Genomic DNA, 27,566 nt, shown 5'->3' on the forward strand with positions numbered 1-27,566 from the left:
CCCTGAAGAAAGAGACTGAGGAAGACTACAGAAGGTGGAAAGATCTCCTGTGTTCATGGATTGGTAGAATCAACATAGTAAAAATGGCTGTACTACCAAAAGCAATCTACATGTTCCATGGAATTCCCATCAAAATCCCAATGACATTCATCACAGATATTGAAAAATTACCCTAAAGTTCATTTGGAAATACAAGAGACCACAAATAGCAAAGGCAATACTCAGCAAAAAGAGCAATGCCGGAGATATCACAATACCTGACTTCAAACTATATTTCAAAGCAATAGCAATAAAAACAGTATAGTACTAGCACAAAAACAGATATGAAGACCAGTGAAACAGTATAGAGGACCTGGATAAGAATCCACACAGCTATGTCCACTTTCTTTTTGACAAAGTTGCCAAAAACATATGATGGAAAATAACCTCTTCAGCAAATATTGCTGGAAAAAGTGGTTATCTGCTTTCAGAAAACTGAAACTAGATCCATGTTTATCACCCCGTACTAGTATCAACTCAAAATGGATTAAGGACCTTAATATCAGACCTGAAACTCTGAAGTTAGTACAGGAAAGAGCAGGGAATACTCCAGAAGCAATAGGTAAGGCAAGGAATTCCTCAATAGAACCCCAGCAGCCCAGCAACTAAGAGAAAGGATGGACAAATGGGACTACATGAAATTAAAAAGCTTCTGTACAACAAAAGACATGGTCTCTAAACTAAAGGGACCACCCACAGAGTGTGAGAAAATATTTTCTGGCTATACATCAGACAAAGGACTGATAACCAGAATATACAAGGAACTTAAAAAGCTAAACTCCCCCCAAATCAATGAACCAATAAAGAAATGGGCAACTGAACTAAAAAGAACTTTTTCAAGGAAGAAATCCAAATGGCCAAAAACACATGAAAAAATGCTCACCATCTCTGGCCATTAAGAAAATGCAAATCAAAACAAGTGTTGTAACACATGTGTATATGGAAGCAATGCTAGGAATATTTCTGTATAGCTATCCTTAACTCAAGTAGCAAAAATGCTTTGTCTTCCTTATAATGCTTATGTCTTTTCTTCAACAAAATTAGAGATAAGGGCAGAACAGATTCTGCCTGGAAGTGAGGGAGGAGGGGGAGAAAGGGTAGAGGAGGGGCAGGGGGGAGAAATGAACCAAACAATATATGCACATGTGAATAAATGAATAATTTTAAAAAAGCACCTCTAAAAAAGCACTAAATGAACCAAACAATATATGCACATGTGAATAAATGAATAATTTTAAAAAAGCACCTCACCCCTGTCAGAACAGCTATCATCACGAACACCAACAATAAATGTTGGCGAAGACGTGGAGAATCTAAGCTAGTACACTACTGGTGGGAATCTAAGCTAGTACACTACTGGTGGGAATGTAAACTAGTACGGCCACTTTGGAAACGTGACTCAGGTTATTCCATAGACCTACACACCCATGTTTATTGTAGCGCTATTCACAATAGCCAAGTTATGGAAACAGCCAAAATTCCCCACTACAGACGAATGGATTAAGAAAATGTGTAATTTATACACAATGGAATTTTACTCAGCCATGAAGAAGAATGAAATCTTGTCATTTGCAAGTAAATGTATGGAACTGGAGAACATCATTCTGAGCGAGGTTAGCCAGGCTCAGATTCAGAAGGAATAGGGAAAGGTAGGGAACCCAAAGCTTGAAAGTGTTTGATGTGTCCACTGTAGAGGAGTTAATTAAGTAATCTTAAACTGACAGAGGTCACTATGGGAAGGTGACTGGGAAGTAGTGAAAAGGTCAGATAGAGATGAATCAATTTGGGTTGTAATACACTTGTGCATGGAAGCAATGCTAGGAAACCCTCTGTATAGCTATCCTTATCTCAAACTAGCGAAAAAGCTATGTCTTTCTTATTATTGCTTGTCTTCTCTTCAACAAAACTGGAGAAGTGGGCAGAACACGTTCTGCCTGGAAGCAAGTGGGATGGGCGGGGACAGGGATGGGGCGGAGGTCAGTGGGGAGAGATGGTCCAAACAATGTATGCACATATGAATAAATGAATAAATAAACCAAAAAAAGGAAAAGAAAATAAAAGTCTGCCATTCTGAGTCATGTTGATCGGTATATTTGTGTCTCTTTTATTAGTATCAGCATTTTTTGTATGTTTGAAGTATTTCACACACACAAAAAAACTGTAAGAAGAGAAGAAATAGAAGAAGTCTCTTTTCTCAGCAATAGAAACAGATGCAAAATCTACAGAATTCTGGGAAATATAAAAGGGAATTTGCTTCATTCTTCTGTGGGCTAAATATTGTCTTACAAAGGTATTGAGGTGATTTCTTGAGAGCAACTATGATTTGAGAGGAATTCTGAGAAGTTGAAAGTAGAGTTTTGGAAATGTGAGGAGGACCAACACTGCTACTATTTAGAATGGTTTAAAGTCTTTAAGAATGTCATAGAAAAAAAGTACCAAAGTGCATGGTCTTTTAAGACAAAGCCTACAGAAGATCTATTTCCAACATGTCCACCTAAGCAGAAATATGTGTTATAATTTTGGAACAAAGAGCAGATGAACTAAATTTGTTGCTACAGAGGATGATTAATTCCATTTTAATTATCCTTACACATGTACTCTTAATTGGCTTAAGAACAATCCAATTATATATGATTGTCTTATCTCATTAAAGCTGGTACTTCAAATCTCCCTATAGTCTGAGAGAAGGAAAAAGATGCAGTCATTTTAGTGTCTTAATTCCCAGACACTTAGCCTAGAGGGTCTGCAGTAGCTGAAGCAGGGCAAAGGAGTCAGGAAAGCAACAATTATGGAACTGCCACACTAAGAGTCTATGGTCTACAACAGACTTTATGGTAATAGTGTGGGGAATGAGTCCAGTAGGGTCAGAGCAAGTCCCTGTTATTTTGGACAGAGGGAGTTTTGAAACCACCCATCATTAAAGACTGTGGAGTACCTGTTGATCTAGGGTAGTCTGACAGCTTCAAGACTTATATGTCCAGAAGGAACAAGCATAGGAATTATGCATAAAATGTGTACAAGTAGAGACATGAACACTCACAGACGGATGAAGCACACACAGGACGCAGACCAGGCAGAAAAGAGGAACTGCCCAAACAGTTCCTCATTGTCTCAAAGAAACTGGAGAGGGGTAATTCTGAAACAGTTCAGATGAAATAAGCAGGTTTTCAAAGAGGAAATTCTAAGAGGCAAATGTATCAACAGACAAAAATCTGCAAATTTAACATAAACAATAGGAATCAACATACCTTCACAAATGAAGAAATTGTATAAAAGTAACAGAGCACCGAATCCATTAAAATATGGAACTCGAGTTAAAGGACTACAAGCATTATGATTAAGCAAACAGAATATAAATGTTATCAATCTTGATGTCTAAAAGCTAACATAACAAAAACATGGAGATACAGGAGACTGGAAGGATAATTACTTCTTTTTCTTTTATAATATATCATCCAAAGTTGAAATGAATAGCTAAAAAGATAATCAGTTATACTTCAGTTATATATTTTTAATATCTTTGAAGAGATATGAATAGATCTTGGGGCAATGTTTAACAATTTTGGTTTCTGGTTTTACTTCAGTTTCTTATTTAGTCTAAAATTAATTAAATTTAGTTATTTTAATTAAAATGAATGGTGAAAGATAATCTCTGGCTATAAATAAGCATTAAGAAATGTCAAATAATGTTTATAAAACACTGAGGATAATTATTTTGGATGTGAGGATATTGGTTATTCAATTTTTATTCTTTCTTTGCTGCATGGGTTTATTTAAAGAGTATGGAACAGTTTTAAAAACTAGTGAAGTTATAATTCTTTACTACAGAAAGATTAAACCAAAAAAAAAATGTTGGAATAAATCCCAGAAGCTGGGTTCAGTGAGAACATTATTAAAAATCCCTCAAAGACATCCATTAGAAGCTTAGATTTGTTTAGGAGGCACTTTCTAACTCCTACTCTATGACTGGGTATAAAAGCATAATTAAAAACTGGTTTAGGTCAAAGACACCAAATTCAAGAACCTTACATTTTACTTAAGGAAACGTGAGAAAACAAGGAAAATGAAATAAGAGAAATTAATAAGCAGATGATAGTTAGGGCAGTGAAAGTATTCTATTTGGTTCTACAATGGTAGATACATTTTATATTTGTGAGAACCAAAAGAATATACAACACAAGAGTAAACCCCAAGTAAACTATCTATGTGATAAGGATGTATGTTAATGTTACTAATTATTAGTAACAATGGACCACTTTGGTGCAGGATGGCACTAATAGAGAAATTTGTCCTTTGGGGGGAGGGGACATAAGGAAACTGTATTTCTGTCCTCAATTCTGTAGTGATTTCTTGACTGCAAAGTTCTCAGGAAAATACACAGGGTCCACTGTGTCTTTGGCTAACCCATTAGATCTCAGGCAAAACCTACACCTTTAGCAGGATGACTATCCTGCAATTTGGCAAGTTAAGTAATTTCTAGAGATGGAGATGAAACACTTGAGGAATAATTATAGATGTGATTTTCATACTGTTAGGGAAATCTCACAATGAGAATGAAAATTTAAAGCTTACACCATACAGTATAATTTTTCCTAGATTTTATTTCAGAATTATCAGAACAGACTTATAGCATTGGTTTTAATTCAGAATGGTTTCAACAGGTGAGGACTTGTATACACAGCTATCCCTACCAAGAGAAAGCAATGAAAGTTAAAAACACAACTCTGAAACTGTATCAATTTGACATCTGACTCAAGTGAGAGAAACAGAGGAAGAAGAGTCAGTTCTCACCATCTGGCTGGCAGAGGGCTGTGGGGTGGTGTCATTCATAGCTACAAGTTCTGTTGCTACACATAGGTTCACAAAGAATGTCCTTGCCCAAACACAGAGATCATTTTCATACAAGGCATAAGTAGCTGAATTCATCCAGACTGACTTACTAGCTCACTCAGGTAATTACAACCATTCATTCATTCAGTACTTACTCAGCACCTACTAAACAAGAGGAATATAATGGGTACAGTTGGAACCACAAGTAGACATGAAGACCACTGTTCCCAAGAAGCCAACAATTTATTGGCAAAGAGGGAGAGCAGATGTACAGAGTTCTAAATATCCAAAATTCATAATGAAATCCATTTAAAAATGCAAGAAAGATGTTTTAAAGGCATGCGGGTGGGAGGTAAGGATAGGAAAGAGTTATTATAGAGGGCGTGAATATGATCACAGTATATTACATGCGTGAATGAAATATCCCACTGGACTCCCCTATCTTACACAATAGGCACTAATAAAAATGTTATGAAAAATAACCATCTAAAAGAGACATGGGCTGGGTAGTTAGGTTTAAGGATCTTTTCAGCTTTCACATTTTATACTGCCAGGCATATATTGGAAGTTTAACAAGTACTACTGACTTCATTTGCACAAAATAAGCCATCTCATTTAGCTGCTTGCTAGGTTAGTGAGTCACAGTTCCTTCCCAGTAATCACTAGTAGTTTACTCTTCTCAGGTTTCTACCTTAATTGATTTACTTTACATCCCACCATTTTCTTCCTCCTGTTCAATACAGGATTGTCCAGGAAATATTACAGCTGTCAGCTCTCCTTCCCTATGTAACTAGTACCTGAACTTTTAACACTCGTGACAGTCTCGTCATGCCGTATAGTGCTAAGATGTGCCGCAGTACTACCTACAAGTATGGAATAGGGATAGATGGTTTGACATTAAGATCTATCCAAGATCAAAGGCTCCAACTGTGAAGGCCAGATGTGCCTTGCTTCTGTCTTTGCTGTGTCACTGATAAGCAACCTCCGTCACCTCTCTGGACCTCAATTTCTTTAGCTGTAAAATGAAGAGTTTTGTTTTTGTTTTTGAAACGGGGTTTTGCTATGAAGCTCAGGCTGGCCTCAATCTCATGATACCCTTACCTCAGCCTCCCAAGTGCCGGAATTAAAGTATGTGCCACTGCATCTGGCTTAGCAGAGTATTTTTAACTACTAAAGGTCACTGACCTATAAATCAATTTGTAATGGTAACATGGTTCTGTTTTAGACACACACACACACACCACATTCTATATATGTCATTCTCTCACTGTAGTATTCTACTTCTGGAGCTACTTACAACCCAAAGTACTAGGAAAAAAACCAGTATATATGTACATGTACACATGACACAAAGAGATACATTTAGGGTTAGACAATAATTATAAAATTAGACAGTCTTAGAAATAATGTAAAATATTTAATTATACTGTATTGAAGAATCTAAATTTTTTAAAAAATCTGTTTTCCCAGAAATCTCTTAACTAAATACATAATAAATCCTATTCAAAGGCTTTTTATTGGAAGTATGGTCCCAGAATTTAGCAAAATGACTGGCATAGAGTAGGCAATCAAAAAATTTTACCAAAAAAAATGAATCTGGTTTAAACTTTATAAGAAGATACGCTCTGTAAATAAAAATGATACTAAATTTACTAGAAAGTAAGTAGCAGAATCAGTAATATAGTGCAGGTCAATAAATTTGTAGTTTCTAGGACCATCTACCTACCCCTACTCACACATAAAATAACTAAAAGATAGACATGAAGTCATTAGGTCCAGGTCATTCAACAAGACAAAGGTCAACAATTATAATGTTCAGTCCAAGAAGCATTTATTTTTGTCTTTTTAATTCTCATTTTTATTCTCAAATACTGTGCTTGGGTTCCCACTGAAGTTACTAGGAAGGAGCTGTTTAGAAGAAAACTTGGTTTTAACTGATGAGACCCACAGACTGTGAATCCCATACTTCTTAGCAGTTCTATACCTTTTATCAGATAGGTGCTAAGAGACAAAACGCAAGGCAGGGCAGTTTACTGTAGTGGACCCAGTGATGACGTACTCCTCTTAGGAAGGATGTTTAAGGCATCTTTCCCTGATACGGTACATTCCAAATAAGCACATTCTGTCTAGCTTCACAGACAAAACGCTGTACATTAAACAAATCATAACTAGGCAGGTTATACTTTGAATACATATTTTTCAAGTCTGTTATCTTTACTTTCTGCTTCATCCAATATTATTGTTTACAAATACAAAGCTTAAGCCTATTCAATTGTAACTACAAGGTTTCTTTACTTCGCATCCTTTTTGGTTTAGATAAATGGACAGATATTTTGATTTCATTGTTCAAACACTAAAAAAATGTTCTGGAACTAGTCTATAATTTATTTGAAAATATACCTGTTAAATGTGAATTCTTATAGTCTATTAAACACTCACCTAAACCAGACTTTTTCAATCGTTTTAAGTGCTGACTTGTTTGTTTTCCAGTGGGAGATTTTTGCCCATGTTTCATTTCTTTATCTGAACTGTCTGCTTCACCATTTTTAGATTCGGATCCTAAAAAAGGAAATAGTTATTATGCCATTATCTTCTTCTCACTGTCCTTGGAAAGAAAAATCTAAAATTGTTTTAAGAACTACAGATATAATCTTTTTTTCCCCAAGAGTTAATATACTACCTTTGGCCACAATCTGATTCCCCTACTGGATATAAAGAGAAAAGCCCAATAAATCAATCAAACAGGACAAAAAGCAAGAACAGATGGCCTAATAGCAGAGTCAAAAAACACATTCACTGATCTGATAGCTTTTAAAAGAAATAGAGTCAGATCTTTTGTAAAAATACATGAGTAAGCTTGAACAATAAGATGCCATTTGGAAATGGTACGAGAGACAGAAAGATGAAGGAAAAAGGGAAACTTGAAGAAAGGGAGAGGTTAGACCTTTATAAATTACTTCAGATTGAAGCAGAAACAGAAATGTAAACATTAATCTGTAATAAATAGAATGGAAGATAGCTGATAAAGTGACAGGAGGTAAATTAGAAGAAAGGTCAGGGTTCCACTAAGGTGAGAAGAATGTTGTTAGAACACTAAAACTAATAAAGAATCCTAGATTCTGTGGCAGAAAACTAAAAAACAAATTCACACTCAGAGAAGAACTGCTTTTGATGGAGTTACACATCAGTATGAGGTCCACCTTGAAGATCAACATTCAAACAAAAGCCAAAGCAACAACAGAATCCACCTAGCATCACCACCCATTTTCTCACACCTCCTGACATTAGCAAATTAAGTCATTTGATGATGAGTGAACTGCTGCTTTAAAAAAAAAATAAAACTGGAAAATATGAGTCACTGAAAGAGTCAAAGATATAAAAAAATTAAGCTAGACTTCAAATGGAAGTATTATTCAGTTTCAGAAAAAAAAAAAAAAATGCCATCTCTCTCCGGGAAGAAGTCTCCTCCGGGAAGAAACTGGCCAAGCATACAATATTTTAGCTCTTTACCTGAAGGCGAATCTGACTGCTCATCAGACACCTTTAATGGTGTCAAAACAACACGAGGAACAGTCTTGTTTACCATCATTGAGACTCCATTTCTTCTTTTCTGCTGCTGCCTCAAAGCCTATAAAATATGATAATAAAATGTAAAAATGTAGCCACAATGATTTCTCATAATTGAATTAAATGATCCACTTGCCTGTCATTAGCTAGAACCTCTTAAGAGACTTAAATTCCACAGAGCTCCTCATCTGTCAGATTTCTAATAGTTACCTCCATGTCATTTTCCCTCAAAAGCAGAAAATCTGGCTTTGGCAAAGGGTATAAGCCTGAGACCATTTTTGGTATAATTCTGACAAAAAAGCAGCTCTTAACAGTTTACCTTAGAAGTGTGGCTTGAGAGCCCATGGAATTTGAAGCCTTAACTCCAAAGAAAAATAAATGTAAAATAAATGTTTCGAAACCAGGATAAAAATATATGTGTCTGCACTTCTCTTGCAGGTGCGTCGTCTCCAGTGCACTGCTCAGTCAATCAGTTAACACCGGGTGTCATCAGTATGTACAGCGTGTAAGAACTACTGTATTGATGCATTCACTCAGCCGTGGGGAGCGCTGCACAAAATCACTGAACATGGCAGGAATCATTTATTTCTGTGAAGGGAATCAGTCCTAATCTTGGAAACCTTGCAGCACTTGGCTTCTGTCTGCTTGACTTTGGGCATTAACCTTCAGAACACGAACAAGACGGGGTTCGGGTAAATCCAACAAAAAATAGATACGGGAATAAATCTATCCAAATGGGATTGCTTTGTGTTTCATAAATGAATCGACCATGGTGATGATAATGTAATAAAAGGCATTTAAAAGTTTTGAAATACAGCTTTATCTAGCTGATCGCTTAATGCAGAAAATTACCTGTAATAAAAAAGGTCTTAAGCACACTAAACGTAGAGCCATTAAATCCACTCACAGGAATGCTGAAACTCCCCGAAAGGTTAAAAGGCTGGCCGCGGACAGCCTTTATATTTCTGGTTTCTGTGCAATTTCTACCAATTTTACAACATCTCAGTTACTTGATTAATGTTCTTTGACTAACAGTTGTTGGGATCCCCTGAAATACTACCTTGACTCCATACTCTCATGCTGTCAAAAACAATGTCATTTTATTTGCACAGGATATCAGCTGAATGGTCAACATGTTGGCCATAAGATTTAGCAATCAAATGATTACAGAACTGAAAAATTAAATAGCACTTAAATGAGAGAAGGCAAATTCAGCTGAGATTGAAAGCTGTATGAGAAATGAAAATGTTGGGAAATCTATTCTAAATGATATGGTCGCTAATGATAACACTAGACAGCTCCCTTTGATTCCTACACTTAGAGAGCTCTTATAAAGTACCAGGCACTGTGGGGGAAAAAAGATACAAAGATTAACACAATACTGTCCTTCTCACCTTTAGCCTGCCATCAATAATATATTTAATGAGAGCATATGTGCTCTAAAATACTTAAGATGTGTTTTTTTTTCTTCCAGGCATATATGCGACTGCAAACAAACTATGCACATACTTGCATAAATCTCTCTTATGTTGTAATAAGAACTACAAGCACTTTGTAGACATTAACCTAATGATCCAATAAAACAGAAGACACAACACAGTACTTTAGATAACAGTTAAGTTCACGTTGCCCACTATGTAAAACTTCACAAAAGAATGAAGCCTATATATAAAACAGTGAATTTTCAGAGTCTATGTTAAACAGATTTTAACTTCTTGTCTTAGAAAAATATAAAGACATCCTAAAAATATTCAGTGTGTGTACATATAAAGTTAGAGAATTTATTTTAGAAAACATTGGCTAAGAAAAAAGATGACATAACTAGTGGCCTAGAATCTGGAATTGGAAGTCAAAGATGACATGCTTTTTGAGAGCATTTGAGCTAAATAATAATTTAAGACACAAAAATGTGGTCTTCCATTTCTAGAGCCGAGAGGAATCTACAATAGAAAAATCAGCAACCAGAAAGAAACCACAATAGAATTAATTTAAGAATAAAAACCCATAGCCATTTTCAATTTTAAAGAGTAAGGCAGTGATAAAGAATGCTAACAAATATTGAGCCTACTTTAATAATTTTTTGGACTAGCATTTCCTGTTCAGAAAAATCAAACAATATTTGTCAACACAATATTTTTTAAATACTCACATATACCATATGGGCCTGGAGATGACCAAAATTAAGGACCCATCATGTCAGAAAAATAGCTTTTAAGTATATTAAAAATATACACTTTTTTATTTTTGTTCCCAAATACCTCTAGAGGAAGATAAGCAAAACTTGGGAAGTATATATTTACTATGACAATAATGCTAGAGGTAAGGTAGTAGGTGGTGAGTCCAACTCAGGCACACCAGGATTCAGTTACCAGCACAGCAAACGAGCATCTGGATTTCACAGTCTATATGCTGTTATTTTAAACTGAGTCTGTGCTGGTCTTGAGGTATCCTACTCACTTTCTAGGAAGCAGGATTTGTTTGACACCAGAGACTAGGGTACCTTCCATGCATATCAGAATGATGTCAAAAGGAGAAAAAACAATACTGCCCCTGTAGAGATGCTGGGGAGAGCCTGGGTGATACTAACCTACTGCACCTAGACAATGCTCCTGTCCACATGGCTCCTGGTCCTTGCACTCTGCAAGGAAAGAGGGCTAGCAGGTTTTCTTGGGGGCTGGGGGGGTAATGTAAATATTTCTGCAATTATAAGCATATCAACCACTCAAATACAGGCTGCCATGTCCTTTTCCCAATACTCTACAAAGCATGAAATGCGTTTTGGGTCAGGGCAACCTGGGGGGCGGGTAAGACAGAACAGAAAGAGATAGTACAGTGAGCAGGAACACTCATTTCCCATCAGAAGGACCATTGTTGCTACTCAAAAAAAGTATCAAATCTAGATTTTGTTTTTCACTACTGGATCCTAACAGGAGGGCTCTTCACATGCTAGGCAAGCATTGTACCACTGACCCACACCCCAGTATTTTGTAATTTCAAGACAGAGTCTTGTCGAGTTACCCAGCCTGTCCTCAAACTTGCTATATAGCCCCAGCTGGTTTTATAATTATGAGCTTCCTGTCTCAGTTTCTTGAGAATGTGTCAACCATGCCCAGATCAAATCTAGATTTTTAGTTGCGTTTTCCTATTTTTAAATTATGAGTCAGAACAAATGAAGATGCAGTTGGGCCAAATGCAGTCCTCGGGCAGAAATCTTTGATATCTACTAACCACCATTCTGCCCACAATATGGATATTAAAGTGCTTCTCCTCTGAGTTGCTATCTGCTGAGGAACTGGGCTTTCTGCAGAGCTATTTGAATGGCTGTGTAATGCAAATGCAATGGTCACAAGGCTTTACAGCAAGTGAAAGATTTAACTATATCTGTGTAATGGTGGGCAAGTTACTTGGGTAAATGTCCCTGTTAAACAGAGACACTGATGAGGGCAAGATGCTTTAAATAGGAAGTCTACAGAACAGTATTTTTCACAAAATATTCAATAAATGCTATTTTTTACTATTCATATGATGTATCAATTCTGCAACAATGCATTTGCTGAAGACTTACATACTACAGTGTAAACTCTGCTAATTCATAGCAGTGAACATGACTAAAGTTTTAATTATTTTACATTTTGGCTAGGACTAAGAATGAGAATGAACAGTAAGAATTTGTCTTAACCAGAACTGTCATTGTCATGGTATCAGACAAGCATCCAACTGCTACAGTTTTGTTTTTTGGCTTGAGACAAGGTCTCATCTATGTAGTCCAGGTTAAGCTCAAACTTGTATTCCTCCTGCCTCAGCCTGCAGAGTGCTGACATTACAGGCATGCACCACCATGCATGGCCAACAGCTAGATTTTTGTAGGCTGCATTAGTGAATACTTTAGAGACTTTGTGGGGAGCATTTGATCCTACATTCTACCCTGATGTGGACCATGCCACTGTTGATGGCCACATTCCAGGATACACCTAAGCATAAGATCTATCCATTCTACTTCTACCTAGCCAGGCAGCCTTCCTGAGCATGGTCTTTACAAATCCTCCATGCTTGGCTAAATGTTTACCACCTTCTCAAGCCACAAGTACAGTCTGCAGTCTTGTTCCACCACACACAGTGTAGCTTGATTCATTCCTTCTGCCCAGCCATTACAATCAGCCTTAAGAATTCTCTTCAGGTCTCATAATCCTTCAAATTGCAGGAATACAAGGTGTGGAGTACACTGTGCATATATGCTGTCTGTGTATGATGAATCTGGAGCCAGTTTTTTAAAGATCTACTGGGGAATGATTAGTAGGCCATCTAGCCTCCCCTCAGTAAGTCCTCTGGGGCTGTGTCTAGCACCTCTCTTCAAAATGGAGAATACTGACACCATGTTATTTTCACCTTTTAGTTTTTGCTAAAATTCCAAGAAAACAAAAAAGATTGCTTTATTATATGTTACAAAAATAATAGATGTTATCTTCAATTTAACATAATTAGCTAAATATGAATACCCCATGCCTAAAAAATAAGTTCATGTAATATATAGAGTAAGAAAATAGGATTAGGAGAGCTACTTTAGGACTGTGGATAGTGTACCCTGTACAAGAGTACCTTAAAAGGGGTTCATTCTTGCTATGATGCCTTGGATGTGTGTGGGGGAAGTCTTTTCCTACTCCATACCTGGCTAGTGGTGGCCCTGTTGAGTTTTGGCATCAATATTATTTAATCAGTCTTACTATTTACCATGCATTCATTTTATGGGTATGATTATCACTGGATACTTCCAATTGCTCTATGTTGGAATGCTAATAGTTTATCTTAATGAGCAACTGAAATCCTATCATTGTAAATCCAGAAAGAAGCAATGTCAGAACTTAAATAAGCAAGTAGATGGTAAGTGTAAATTCAGTCTACTATGAAGGAATGTACCTTCAAGCTGGTCACATGTCTAATGTGCTACTGCTTAAACTACTGAGAGTGAAATGTCAATACCTATGATGTTCAAGAGTACAATTAGACTTACCAAGTTTGATACATGTAGTTCCTATTTAATAAGAAAGAAATTTATAGGCTTAAATCTAAAAGCAATCTTACTTTTTAATGGAAACAAACCTAAGAGAACTAAATCACTCTAGGCAATGTGAAATGACTCAGAGCCACATCAATTTAATTCTGGCTTTAAGTGAAAGGAAAGAAATCAAAAGATGCTGACTGAACATGCTTCTCTCTCTCCAGATACAGTGCAATATTTTCTTAAAAAAGAGCAGGAAAATACCTTTAGATAAACATTTCATTTTGTAGAAAGAAAACTTGTCAGATACTTCTAAAAATAAGGGAAGAGTTCTTATGTCTACCTTAATGGAAAAAATAAAGTAGAAAAACTGAAAATCAGAAGCTTCTGTGTAGTTTGGAATTTTAAACCACAAATGACTGCTTTATTTTAATAGGATACACCACCAACAAATGCAACTGAATGTAATAAGCCCTTCAGTAAAATTCTGAAAACATCACATGCTGTGAATGCTAAAATTAAATAACTACAAATACACACAGGAAACAGCTGCCTGTGTCAGGCACCAACAACTTATATTGTTGCTAGTATGTGAAATGTCAACACTCATGTTCAGAAACAGTTATCATGCACCATAACCTTTGGAATTTCACAGAACTGGACAAACACATAACGCTAAAGCAAAACACCAAGAATATCTCTGCCCTGCAATATCAAAAGGGAAGAGGATCTGCAACTTTATAAATAAATTCTACTACCCTAAATAAATGATGATGGAAGTCAAATAAACCAACAGAACCAACATAGAAAGGTCATGTTTACCACCATTTATTTGCCCTAACACAACTCATCCTTACTCTATCTTTCATTTTCTTCTGATGTTTAAAAACTTCCAAAATTTAATCTTTCCTAATTATCCTTCTTTAAAATTCAAAATCTAATCATTTCACATTTTTTATGATCATAACATCTAAAACACCAAGGCAAAAAATAAGGCAGGAACAAGGGAATAAACAATAATCGCCTCTCAGCATAGATTTCTGAATATGCTTATCTAGAACAGAAATCTGCTGAAATAATATAATGTTCATGCAATTATGTCTAACACATGATGTTAATAATATTTTGATGAATAGAAGGTAAAAGGGACCCAAACATTTGAAAAGAATGAAAATATTCTTTTGTTTGTTGGCTGATAACTTTTGTTCCTGTTTGTGGTACTAGGCATGGAACCGAGGGCCTCAGACATGCTAGGCAAGTACTCTACAACTGAGCTATATTCCCAGCCTGAGATAAATTAAAATACTCTGTGTTGATAGTCAAGGGGCATTATAGCTTTCATACAGTCCAGCTATAATTACACACAACCAACAGTTGCTGTGAAAGTCAAGAAGCCCACTTACTATAGCAACATTCTTTAGGTGGGTGAACTGTGAGGACCTCCTATGTAGGAAATTGTGTCTGGGCTTATTTTGCAAGGGTATTTCTTTTATCTTATTATCTCCACTATACTTGAAATTATAAAGGACCTTGGGAATTTGTTTTTTGTTTTCTTTCACCTATATCCTTCTAAGAATCTATATTGGCCCTAATGAATCAGAATATATTTGTAATGAAATAACATCAGCTTCTGTATTTGAGTGTGAGCTATTAAGACGTACTGGTACTAAAATAAGCAGCCTGTGTTTGAAAGTGGTGTTCCTAATGACTATGTATTGCTTTTCTTATGCTACACAAAAACTCAAGTATATAAATTTCCATGCATAGTGTCAAAACTTGTTATGTCCAATTACATGTTACATTACTGAAAGGCAGTATTAGTAAAGAGGTTAGAATCTCGAGCTATGATTCTAAATACAAATGTCATCTCCAAGATTTATTTGATGGGTGATTTTAGACAAGTAATCTAACTTCTCTGGGCCTTAGTTTCTGTATTTGAAAAACAGGGGTATGAGCATATATCAAATGATTTGTAAAAGGATTAAATGAACACGCAACATGAAGGCATAATGTAAATATCAGCTACTATAATCATTTTTAAGGTTGTTCAGCTGGTCTTAGGTTTGTATGATTTTGACTTGTACTTATACACATCTACATAAAACATATTCACAAACACAGAGAACATGAAAGTGGACATATATATATACACACATATTTACATAATACTCTTAACAAAAAATATCTATTCAACTATTGAAAAGAAAAGAAAGCTGCATATTTGTGCAGTTATTGTAATTTAAAATACTGTATGTTCAGTCAATTTTTGAATTGCTGTCTTAAGAAAGTCAACAATTACAGGGAACGTGGGAAAAATTTTGCAAAGACAACTTTTCTTCTAACTGTATTTCCAATATGAATTTTGTTATCAACCAAACAGCATATCGGATATATATTGAACCTACCCTTTTGGTAACTAATTTGCTACTTGGTAGTAAAATAGAAGTTGCAATAATACACAACTCTTTCAGGACATTAAGATAAGATTACAGAACAAGGTTCGTAAAACAAGGCTTAAATCATAAAGTGTCAAGTGGCACTTCTTATGCACACATGCTCCACAACAAAAAACAAAACAACACCGCATAATACTTGAGTAATTTAAAAAAAGTTTCAAATGACATGAAACCAAAGTACAAAATAATGTCACATAACAATACAGAGAACTGAATCTTTATCTTCTCACCCATACAGAGGAAGATTCCACAGTTTGCACATTTTTCAAATCATTGCACTTTAGAAGAATATGTTTCATTTATGACCCCATTTATGTTTCTTAAATGTCATGGCCACAGGTGTCCAGTTTTGTGTCCTTTGTGGCATCCTGGTTAGTACTTTATTACCTACATCCTATTCACCACCCAAATGAACCTTTGTCTAGGCTCCCCTACTACTCCATTTTTTATTTTCCCAATTGAAAAGGTATCTCAACTCTGATTGCAGTTTTGTTCTTTGGAATCTAACATGTTTCACAAAATCCCATTATATAAGTGGCAAAATTCCCATGGTTATTTGACCTATGCAGGAAGAAATACTTTTATTGCCCTAAATATATTACCAATGGGTAGAAATGCTGCAATTTCAATAATATGGAATAGAAAAGTAATACAACTCAGTAAAAAATTCAGTTTCTTTCCAATGTTTTCTTGTTTGAGGAAGAGGAGGAGATGGATAGACACATTTCAGGCCTAGAAGACTGGATACAAATATTTAGAAGCTTTAGAGGTTGGTGGGACTTTTTAAAATTAACTTTGTTTTAGAAAACATGGTTTCTCTTTTCCTATTTATATCACAAGAATGATACCCCTATTTCTGGAGCGGAAGTGGAGGTGGTTTGGGACAGAAGGGCAAAATGAGACTGCCAAGAAGAATGTAGCTAAACAAGGGAAAACTAGGAATTCAGGCTAAAGGATGTGTGCCTTCCATTTACTAACACAATTACTAGTGTAACCATCCATAACAGTCTCACCCACCACAATACCTCTTCCTTTTCTTCAGACCATTCAGCTTGCTGGTATGAGAGAAGTGGCTAATGTTTGTTGAGAAAATATTATGATCCAGACACTAGGTACCATGTGCTTCAGATGTATCACCTCAGTTAATTCTCAGGTCAGTCCATGTGGAAGGTACTATTACTTCCCACACTTTCAAGGGAAGGAATTTGAGATTCAGAGCCTAGGTTCACAGAGTAATGATTCAAACCAGGCTATGTCAGCACTCAGACTTCAACCTTATAACCATCACCTCTCACTACCATCTCAGCACAAGATCAAGACAGCTTATGTAATATCAGGATATTATAACTTCCATTCAACATCAAACAACATACACTGACGAACATTCTATATATAAGTAAGTAAGCAATGTTACCATTTTTTATTTATAATTTTAATACATCTCAATAAAAGAAATTATCATTATGCCAACTATCACATAAACATAATGGCATCATAAATAGAAACATTTTCTTCAAATTACTCAATGCATTTATGAATCCAACCGATTTACTATAAATCACATACATGTGAAAATGTAATGCTTTTATGTATTTCCAAGCACATGTTCTAACATCTATTTCACAAGATTCTCATCCCAGTCTCTCCTACATTTCCATGTAGACTACAATTCTATACACAACAGTATACTGGAGGCTCTATTCAGGATGTCTCTAATGCATTCTGATTGCCAGGTTCTTATTTACTTGATTAGCAGACATCAATTACTTTATGTGGGCAGAACTGAAAGTCAAAAACCAAGTGACAGCTCTCTTACCTGTTTAAGAGCCTTTTTGGTGTGCTGCTGAAAGGAAGACACTAACTTGCTTTGCACTGCTGTGTTGGTAAGACTTGAATCTCGAGTGGAAGATGCTTCATCTGTTACCTGTTTTGCCCAAACTAGAAATGGGAAGAGATAATGATATTACTAATTTAAATTCCTTTTTTTACATCCACAGTAATTAACTCTCTTAGAACCTTTCTCCATTTGAAAATGGATACTTAAAATAAAGCAGAAGAGTATCTAGATCAGAAGAGACAGGTCATTTAATAACTGTGTCTAGACCTCCCCGTTTCCTTACCCACTGATACCATTTCTACTGTATCAGTGGGTAAGATACCCACTGATCTATAGATCTATAGTATCTGTAGAGCTATTGTATGGACATAAAAAATACCAAAGTATCTGCCTCAAGAGTTAGGATCAGTACACACTGTTAGACTCTGAATAATGGAGTTTGGGCAATGCAGAAACCATTTAAATGAATGAAATTCTTTAAAATCTACTCATTCACAGACATTATGGTTCTTATACTTAAGATCCTTCTCTCTGTAGACTCTATGACTTTTTGGGCTATGTTTCTCTTACAATGGGATGAGGCATGTGTTAACAAGAAGGAAAAATGAAATCTGAAATTTTTTAAAAAATGGTGCTCTCTGCAGATTGCAATATAAACTTACTATTTTCACAAGTCAGGTTTTCTTTTGGCCTATTCTACAGAAGACATTTCCTTCTAACAGGTAGCTTTTTAATACACTGACATCTCCCTGACATGAGTGGCCAAAGAGTCTACAGTTAGACACCGTCTGTTCTATGAAACCAAGGTGCAAGCTATAGCTCTTCATTCAGCCCTAGGTTTAACACTACAGTGATCTTGGCAGGAGCACACAGGCTGGCCCTTCTCTGTGTATACTAGAGAAGAAGGAGTGATTTGGAGATTCAAAGTGAGGAAGCACTAGGATTAGTAGCAGAATAGAATCATATGTAAAAGGCAGGAGGCAAGAGGAAGTTAGATGGAAGAAAATAACTTGAGAACATATTGTAAAAGTCTAAAACATGATTTTTTAAGGGCATCAGGGTGAATGCTAAGTCTAAAATTTCCCAAGTAATGGTAACTGGGGGGGGGGCAGGGAATAGTGACCAGACTTTTAAAGATAAGTAGAAGAGTAAAAATCATTATAGCTTTCACCCCTAGAACCCCCAAAATATTATAGTAAAAAATAGAAGTATATATATACATATATATATATATGTGTGTATGTGTATATATATATATACACAATGTTAAGAGCACTCAAGTTGCTTTTGATTAACTTAAGTACTTCTTGCCTAGAAATGAACATGGGCTCATGAGAAGAGGATTTAGGGAAAACAGTTAATCAAGGTTTGTTTTAAACCAGGAAATATTCAGGAACATATTTAAGAAAATAACTGCTAATCTAGGCACTTTACATATGTTAACTAGTTTTGTCCTTGTATTTTTTTTACAAGACACAAAGTAGTATCTCCATATTTTAGAGTGCAGAAAGGCTCAATTAGTTGCCCATGGTTACATAAGCAATAAAACAGCAGAGCTGGGATCCAAGGGCATCCCAGTCTAGTTCTGGAACCCAGGGTTTTTCTAACTAAAATATTTGGCCTCGAAAGTCAAAATGTGATACACATGTCTAAAGAAGTATAATTTATTGTGTGATGTCAGAGGTACTAAAACAGGAAATTAATATGGTTGAGGGAAGCAAGTTATTCAGCTCTTGACATGAAAAGTTAAGAACTGTAGGTGAGTGAAAGGACCAGAAAGTACTACGGTGAAAAAAGATTTGCACATACAGTGATAGAAGTCCTTTAATTAAACATCTGGTGATTCCTTTTCTACTTGATACAATATGAATGGTCTACTTGAGAAACATTTTTAATACTGCCTCATAAACTATGGTTCCTAGACTTCACTTCTTGAAATGATACTAGAGTAATTTGTAACGCTTCACTAAATCTTACTTTATAAAGACAAATTTATTTTGTGCACTGATTATATAGATGACCTCTTCAATGTTCTGAAGTCTCTAGGAAGTGTGACAAACGAGGAAGGTAACAGAAAGGTGGCCAAGGTACATAATCCCAAATGAACAAATTGAAATGGATATATTGTAGATGCAGCCAAAATGAAAGCATACATTTGCAAATGTTTTATTACTTTCACATTCTTAGTAGAACTTAAGCCCAGAAAACTGAAAACTTACTGGCTGGCTAAGAAGCATAACCAAATGCAATCAACGGGTATTAGGGAATTTATGGGAAATAGGTGACTGCTTTTGCATACTGGATATCAAAATTCAAATTTACTACCAATTTGCTTAGGAAATGCTTTAAGTCTTAAGTCTTTCAAAGGTAAACTTCAATAAAGCAGGATCAAATAACAACAAATTCTGATTGAGTATCCATAATTAAGCCTTTGGGTGCTTTTTATTTTTTGACTTCTCTAAGAAGCAGTGCAGTCAGCTGCCTTTCGTGTGGATAACAGCTGTCTGCTCAGCATTTGCTCTATTTCTCCCTGAACTAGAAAGCCATCAATATGGGGAAACCTACTGAAGCATCAGTATCCGTGGTTTAAATTTATTATTTCACTGTGTTCATAGTGATTCACATACATTTACATATGTTCTTTTCCAAAGAAAGATTCTGTTCAATTTAGAGCCTAGAACTTCAGAGGGAAGGCAGGCGAATAGAGTTCAGGTGCCATCAAGGAACATCATAAAGTTGATTCTCAAAATCAGCCTTTCTTGATCTCCTTCTACTTGCTTTTGTCTTACATTTTATCCCAGACTCAATGAAGCAACACATATGTTTCTGTACTAGTTAGCCATTCTCCTCCTCCAGCCTTCCTTTTGGAACTTGGTACTGACATACTTGTCTGAGTCAAACCATTTTTATGTATTTACTCCTGATAACATAATTATAAAACTTTAAAGACAAGTGAAATGTATTTAAAAAATAAAATCTCTATGTAGTTACTCCTTTGGAGTAAAAATGTTTATTTCTAGGGGAAAAATGTCAAGAAAGAAAAATAAGGATAGGTATACATATAATTCACGTATAGGCTCTAAGCAGTGTATGTATGAGCTGTGTGTGTGTGCGTGTGTGTATTTTTAAAGTACTGACAAATATAGACCCTTAACATGAACATAGGAGTTGTTTTATTTAATTTTTGGCTGAACCAAAAAAAAATTCATTCAGTGAGTAACTGGTTTGTGCTGGATCATGCAGACTTGTACCTGTGACAAAGTACAAGGTTTTCACCTTTTTAACTTACTCTTGCAGATTTCTAAATAATAGATATGATAAATAAGTAATTAGGGGCATATTTTAAACAGGTGTCTGGATATTTATCTAAAGGACTGAGTTGAGTCTGGCCTCTGAAATACAAACCACAGAAAAATTAACATTAAAGGGAGGACCAGGGGAAATCCCTTATAAGTAAAATTACAACAGGAGCCAGGAAAAGTGAAGAATTAGGACAGATGATTTATCCAATAAATATCAAACCCTGACATGCAGCTTAGAAACTGATATCTTTTTGGTATTCAGGACAGAATGGGAGCTATTTTTTTCTGACTGTACCCTGGCATGGTCATAGAACTAATGCCAGGGCTTTATCCTCCAAACCCCACAAGGCAGCTTGCCTTTCTCAGAGGTGGACAAACTGAAGATGAGGAAACAAAAAGAAGAAGAGTTTTCCCTGGAACCATTATAATTCATCATTTAAGTAACATTTAATTTAACATTTTCCTTGCCTCCCAAAAGTAGGCTAGTCAAAAATCAAGTTAAAACTATCCTTTACTTTGCCTACCTCTACTCTCACTCAAGATCCCAGGCCCCACCCTCAAAACATCCTATGTAGAAGGGCTGGGAGCAGAGGCCAGTGGAAGATTACAGGTAACTGTGAAGCAGCCTTGAAGGCCAGAAAAACTGGTGACTGTGTTCCAGCAAAATCATGAATTTGGGCTTTAGTTCTTGGTGTCTCAAAGTTGTCCCCCTCTGGCCTCTTATTCTTTCTTTTTTTGTTTGTTCGACTTCTTTATTTTACTTTTTTATTGCTGTGCTAAGTAAGCATACACTGTGGCATCCACAAAAGTTCTTACAATATAACAAATACATATCATAGTTGAATTCATCCCCTCCATCATTCTTCTTTATCCTCCCTCCCTCCATGCTAGAACAGTTATAATAGGCCTCATTTTTTCATTTATGTACAGGTGTACACAATATTTGCTTTATATTCACCCTCCTACACCCTTTCTCCACATCCTTCCTCCCCCAAGGTACCAACACTCACAAGCAGGACGTGTTTTGCCCTCCTGTTCTCTGATTTTATAAAAAAAATTAATAAATGATATTTTTACTTAAGATAGCTATGCAGAGAGTTTCCTTGTATATATGTATTATAACCTCAATTGGTTCATCTCCTCTATTTTTCTCTTTCTACTTTAGTCCTCTCCTTATGGTGGTTTCAATAGGTTCAAAAAATTCTAGGGTACTAGTGGGAGGGGGGAAGATGAAGGAAGAAAATTAAGGTAATAGTATATGGTTAATGGACTTCATATACCTACATGAAACAGAACTAAAAAAACTCTTGCAATTGCTTTGGGTGAGGTGGGGAGGGGGCTGAGGGGGAAAAACAATGGGGGAAATGTAAATAATGTATGACATAAGCCTGATTGGAATCGTCACTTCGAATCCACCCATATAATGAATATATCCTAATAAAAATTTTATAATAAAAAAATGAAAACAGATAGATACTATTACAAGGTAGGTACTAGTGGGAGGAAGGTGGGTAAATGGAGAGGGTAAGGGAGGAGGAATATGGTTTATATCCTTGTATGAAAATAGAATAATGAAACCTGTTGAAATTATTTTTAAGAAGGCAGGAGGGAGAAGAAAGATTGATGGAGGGGATAAAAAAATAAAAAATAAAGAAAATTCTGTATTCATTCTTGTATAGAAAGTACATCAACCATACTCACTTTCTTAACTTCCCTTTTCTACCCTCCCCCTCTCGAATGTGACCTCCCCTTAGCATGACCTGTTTTCATAATATTGCTGTATTTGTGTTAGGTCTATATTCCATATATGAGAGGAAAACACGAGGCTATTGGCCTTCTGAACCTGGTTAACTTCACTTAAGATGGTTCTTCAGTTCTATCCATTTACCTGCACACAACAAAATTTCATTATTCTTTGTGGCTGAATAAAATTCCATTGCATATAATTACCACATTTTCTTAACCCACTCATCAGTAGTGGGGCATCTTGGCTATTTCCATACCTTAGCTATTGTGAATAGTGCTGCAATTATCATGGGTGTACAGGTGCCTTTATTGTAACCTGATTTACATTCCTTTGGGTATATCCCTGGAAGTGGTACTGCTGCTTCTTTTTCACTCACCACTCAACTTGAACTAGAAAATGCTACTAAGCTAGAAAATGTACATAAGAACTCATACATCTGAAGCTGATACTAGAGAAGAATGATTATCAGTGGAATTCCTTCGTAAAATATTTACTAATATATTGATGGGTTTATAAGAGTACACCCACATTCTAACTCTGACCTTAATTCAAGACAAAAACAAGGGAGAAATCAAAACGTAAACTTGATCTTGCCAACCTCCTGAACTACCCCCATCTCTGATCCAGTCAATTGACACTGGTGATGTTTCCTAAACACATGTATCTTTTGTGTTTGTCCCACTTGCTCTGACTGTCCCCCTTTCAAACTCTCTTCCCCATCATTCATTTTGGCAGATCAAATTCAGTTTCCACCAAACTTCCCTGTCCTTTGGGTAGACTTGCTTCTCTTACTTACAAGTCTTTAGAACTTACTAGATGAATTTGTGACAGCTCCTGCATACTGGAACCTGTGGCTCAGCAGCCACAGACTTTCAACTCAGGTATGTACTTATACACAAAGATGGGCTCAAAGTGGTTTACTAAAGTTTTGAATTTGATTTTCATTACATTTATTTAAAGCATTTATTATTGAAGTTAACTTTCAAGTAGTGTTTTTAATAAAAATTCTTAGAAGGGGAGGAAAGCAAAGCTAGTTTTTATCAAGGAAAAAGCAATGCAAAAATGGTAATTATTAAAATTTGAAAATGTAAGTATTTTTTGAAAAATTATGCAAATTATCCTTAAGTGAATTAGGGAAAATATGAAAGCCAAACCACAGAGCTTTTTATGCAAGTTGGTCAGAAGTTGCAAGACTTGTCACTAATTATAGCTATAGTTCCCTCTGCCATCCTGACTCATTATCTTATTTTTAAGACAAAAGTCTCAGTTTTGTGGTTTTACATAGGGAAATATAAATACAATTTGAAAGTCAAAATTAGAAATCATTATGCCACATAAAATGTCAGGAGTTGTATGAGTACAGAACCACAGCACACACCAGGAGATCTGGACACTATACATCCACCGCAACACAGACATTCTGTACCTTGATTGCTATGTGTCCCACTAAGCCACTGCATAAGCAATAGGCTATTGGAGGGCTCTGGTGTTCAACATCTAATAAAAGCAAGGAGGGGTGAATCTTTGGCCATTTTCATTTTTATCAGGGATCCACCTAATTCTCCCTTTCAGTTTTCTGAACATTCAAACTAGGTGCTCTCAAATCCCAACAGTTTTCTGCACAGATGATAATCTTATACACTATAGACTTAATAAAGTTTTAATGAACAAAAATTAAATAAAAATATGTATCATACACTGGGGATAACACTGGCAACCAGTCAGAATTCAATAACATTTTAAAAGTTGGTCTCAGAAGTTTGTTAATTATTAATTCAATCATATAATATTTATCAAGCAATTTTCTTTAGGTAAAGCACTATATAAGATGCAGGAAGGAAAACGATGAATAAGAAATATGGTGTAATTTTGAAGGCATAGATTTTTAAAAATATTTTAGAACCATTAATTCTATCTAATGAAAACTGTGCCTATGAAATCACAGTGGTGATGACTATAATTTATTTTGAAAGATTAATAATAAGCTGATAAATCAAAAGTATTCCCAAATAGTAAATAATTAGAATGACTTAGTTTGGATTATAATGTATAGTACTTACATGTGAAATTGTGTACATCAGATACCCTAGATAGATTCAGCAGAAAAATGCATGCCAAAACTTGTAAAAACAAATTGATTTTTAAAAGAACAGGAAACCCATTTGATCCCAATTAAATTTTTCTTGGACTACATTTCTTTTGGATGAAGATAATTCCTTAATCCTGTTTTGGATTCATCCTATGAAGAGCTGTCCACTCTAGTAAAATTCTTTGTTCCACAACAGGTACAGGCATTTGAGCTTAAACAATTTTTCTTGCTACATTAAGAGACATTTAAAGAATGAGATGCCTTTGAATGAAAACTAGTTGAAGAAAAACTAGCAACAGAGCAAAATTAGCAACAAAGTAACACATAGATTTCCCCCTAAGAAACTCTGAAAGGACAAGGTAACTACTGTTGTTCTTGAAAACATTTCAGACCATTTCTTCTATGAATGAAATATACGTAATATAACTGAAATTTTTACTATATTTTACAGTATTGGCTTCATTACCCTATGAAGTTCTCTTACTATTCAGGAGAGATTTTCAGAAAAATAGAGTCAAATAAACCAAAAGGAATAGTGAAAAAGAAGATTATTATATCAGTAATATTAAGTAATAAAAGCATACTTCTACAAGACACAATCATGGAGGACATCTGATCTCAATGCTGCAAATGATGCTCACCCGTCACAGAACAGGATATATGACACCTTCATTACAATGTCCACTAGTGGTTCACAATGATTCAATGCAATGATTTGCATTGAATAGGACCTCCTACAAACACACAATTTATCAGCAGAGCCAATCTAGATATAGTGGTATCTATGGACATTCATAAAAATATTCCTTCAAACACAGACTAGTAAAGGAGGAAACTAATCCAAAACAAAAATATTTAATAAGAAAAGTATATCCAGTAGGTGCCAGTCTTTTGCCACCTAATCCCCTCCTACCATAGAACCAGTAAGGATGTCTTTCTCAGTGTAATGGAGAGTAATAACACCATATGCTGATAAAGCTAGGTGAAAAAATATACTAGAGGCTATTTCTTTTATGCTGGCACAACACCTGTGATCTTACATACTATATCATTTTCCTGAAGCAGGTGCACAGAAATAAAACAATCAACTTAGAAAATGAGAAACAGAAAAGAGTGACCAGAAAGGATATGAAGCAAAAGGTTAGCAGGGTTAAGGGTAAGTGCTTCACTCATGGGCATCATTACTAATTACTTTATACTTTAACATACAACATATCAGCTCCAGTGTACAATAAAGGTGAGAAAGGTAAGGTATCCAAGTTGCTAACTGTTTGAAAAATGTTTATTTACAGTCACTTTAAAGACAGGAGAGAACATGAATTATCTAGCATCATTGAAAAAATACTTTTTTAAAGAGCATGGGTGCTTTATTCTTATATTCAAATCACAGATAATATAAATCCAATAGAACATTGGCTAGTTAAGATGAACTGGGGGATACCATTAACTTTGTTTTTATTTGAGAGTTTTTGTTTTTATTATGAGATCATACTTTCATTCCAATCTTTATCTGTATCTTAAGAAACAGTTCTCTTGTAACACAAAAAAGATGGGAAAGTACACTTAAATGGGTCACTTTATGTGCACTTAAAAAGAAATTTTTCTTTTCCTCCATGATTCTGAACTGTTAAAACTGACTAAAATCCACTTATATAAGAACAAAGTTCACAGTTTGAGAGGAAAAATGTAAGAAAAAGAGGCTTCTAGTGGATAAAACAAATGGAAAATAGTATCTATAAATAATGTCTGAAATAGTTGAAGTAAATCTTTTGGAAAAGCTGAAGGGGGTAGGCACTAGATGGTGACCAGCTGTTCTTCATCAGAGGGGGGGGAGGAGGAAATTAGTTTAATTAAAAGCATAAAAGATTTCAACACAGGGAAAATTCTTCACTATCAATGTTATCCAAAACACAAAGGGACAAATGCAAGGCAACTGTGAGATTTCGATCCCTCTGGACATCTGTTATTAGAATAATGTCTAATTCAATCGACTGGTTTAAGAAAACACTAGCATGAGAGAGAATCCAGGACTGCATGATCTTTTGAAATACCTTGTCGTTCTTGTGAACTATGAAATCTGTGGGCAGGGAGGAAAAATGGGAGAATGAGAAAGAGTGGGCAGACAAAGTTTCACATCCTGCCAGTGGTCATATATCTGGAGAGTATTCATCCTTCCTCTGTACTTTCATCCCATGTGTAGCTAAAACAGCACAACTTTCACATAGTTTAGTTTCTTTAGGCCACCAACGTAGAGCAGGTGTCTCTACAAGCTAACAAAACTATTAACTAAAAGGAAGAGATTTGAAATGAAAGACAAATTGGCTTAACCCAAGAAAATCAGGGTCCTGGTATAGAAACTGAAGGACTTTCCTTCCTATACCTATCAGGTTCTTAGGAAAGACTGCCAGGCAGAAATTAACCATGCTGTCCCTTCTTCCTCCATGAAGTGTGCCCACGCCTCCCTGCACCACTTCCCCAAACACAGGAATGCAGAAACACAGCATCCTGTATAAACTCACACTGGGGCATTTACAGGTAAGCAACAAAACAAGACCATTAGGAAAGAGACACCAACTAGGCGAATGACATCTAAAGTTACTCCAACATTCTCTGCCACCCTCCCTTTCCTATGTGAGAATGCTCTGTGAGCTCTCGGTAGGACTGCACTCCCAGGCATTTTAATTAGAACATCCCTCATTTTCC

At 35.7% G+C, this 27,566-nt stretch overlaps 1 protein-coding gene across 1 annotated transcript in view; it reads right to left on the minus strand.

Annotated features, from left to right (window-relative positions):
• Asxl3 (ASXL transcriptional regulator 3) overlaps window positions 1-27,566 on the minus strand; it is a 90,174-nt gene that overhangs the window by 53,843 nt on the left and 8,765 nt on the right. Inside the window, exons 3-5 of the mRNA XM_074070051.1 lie at window positions 17,705-17,826; window positions 8,380-8,497; window positions 7,309-7,428 (exon numbers count right to left, since the gene is read on the minus strand). Of these exons, the coding sequence (XP_073926152.1) occupies window positions 7,309-7,428; window positions 8,380-8,497; window positions 17,705-17,826 (360 nt within the window). The remainder of the gene's footprint in view (window positions 1-7,308; window positions 7,429-8,379; window positions 8,498-17,704; window positions 17,827-27,566) is intronic.

The sequence above is a fragment of the Castor canadensis genome, chromosome 4, assembly GCF_047511655.1.
Source record: "Castor canadensis chromosome 4, mCasCan1.hap1v2, whole genome shotgun sequence".
Lineage (NCBI taxonomy): Eukaryota > Metazoa > Chordata > Mammalia > Rodentia > Castoridae > Castor > Castor canadensis.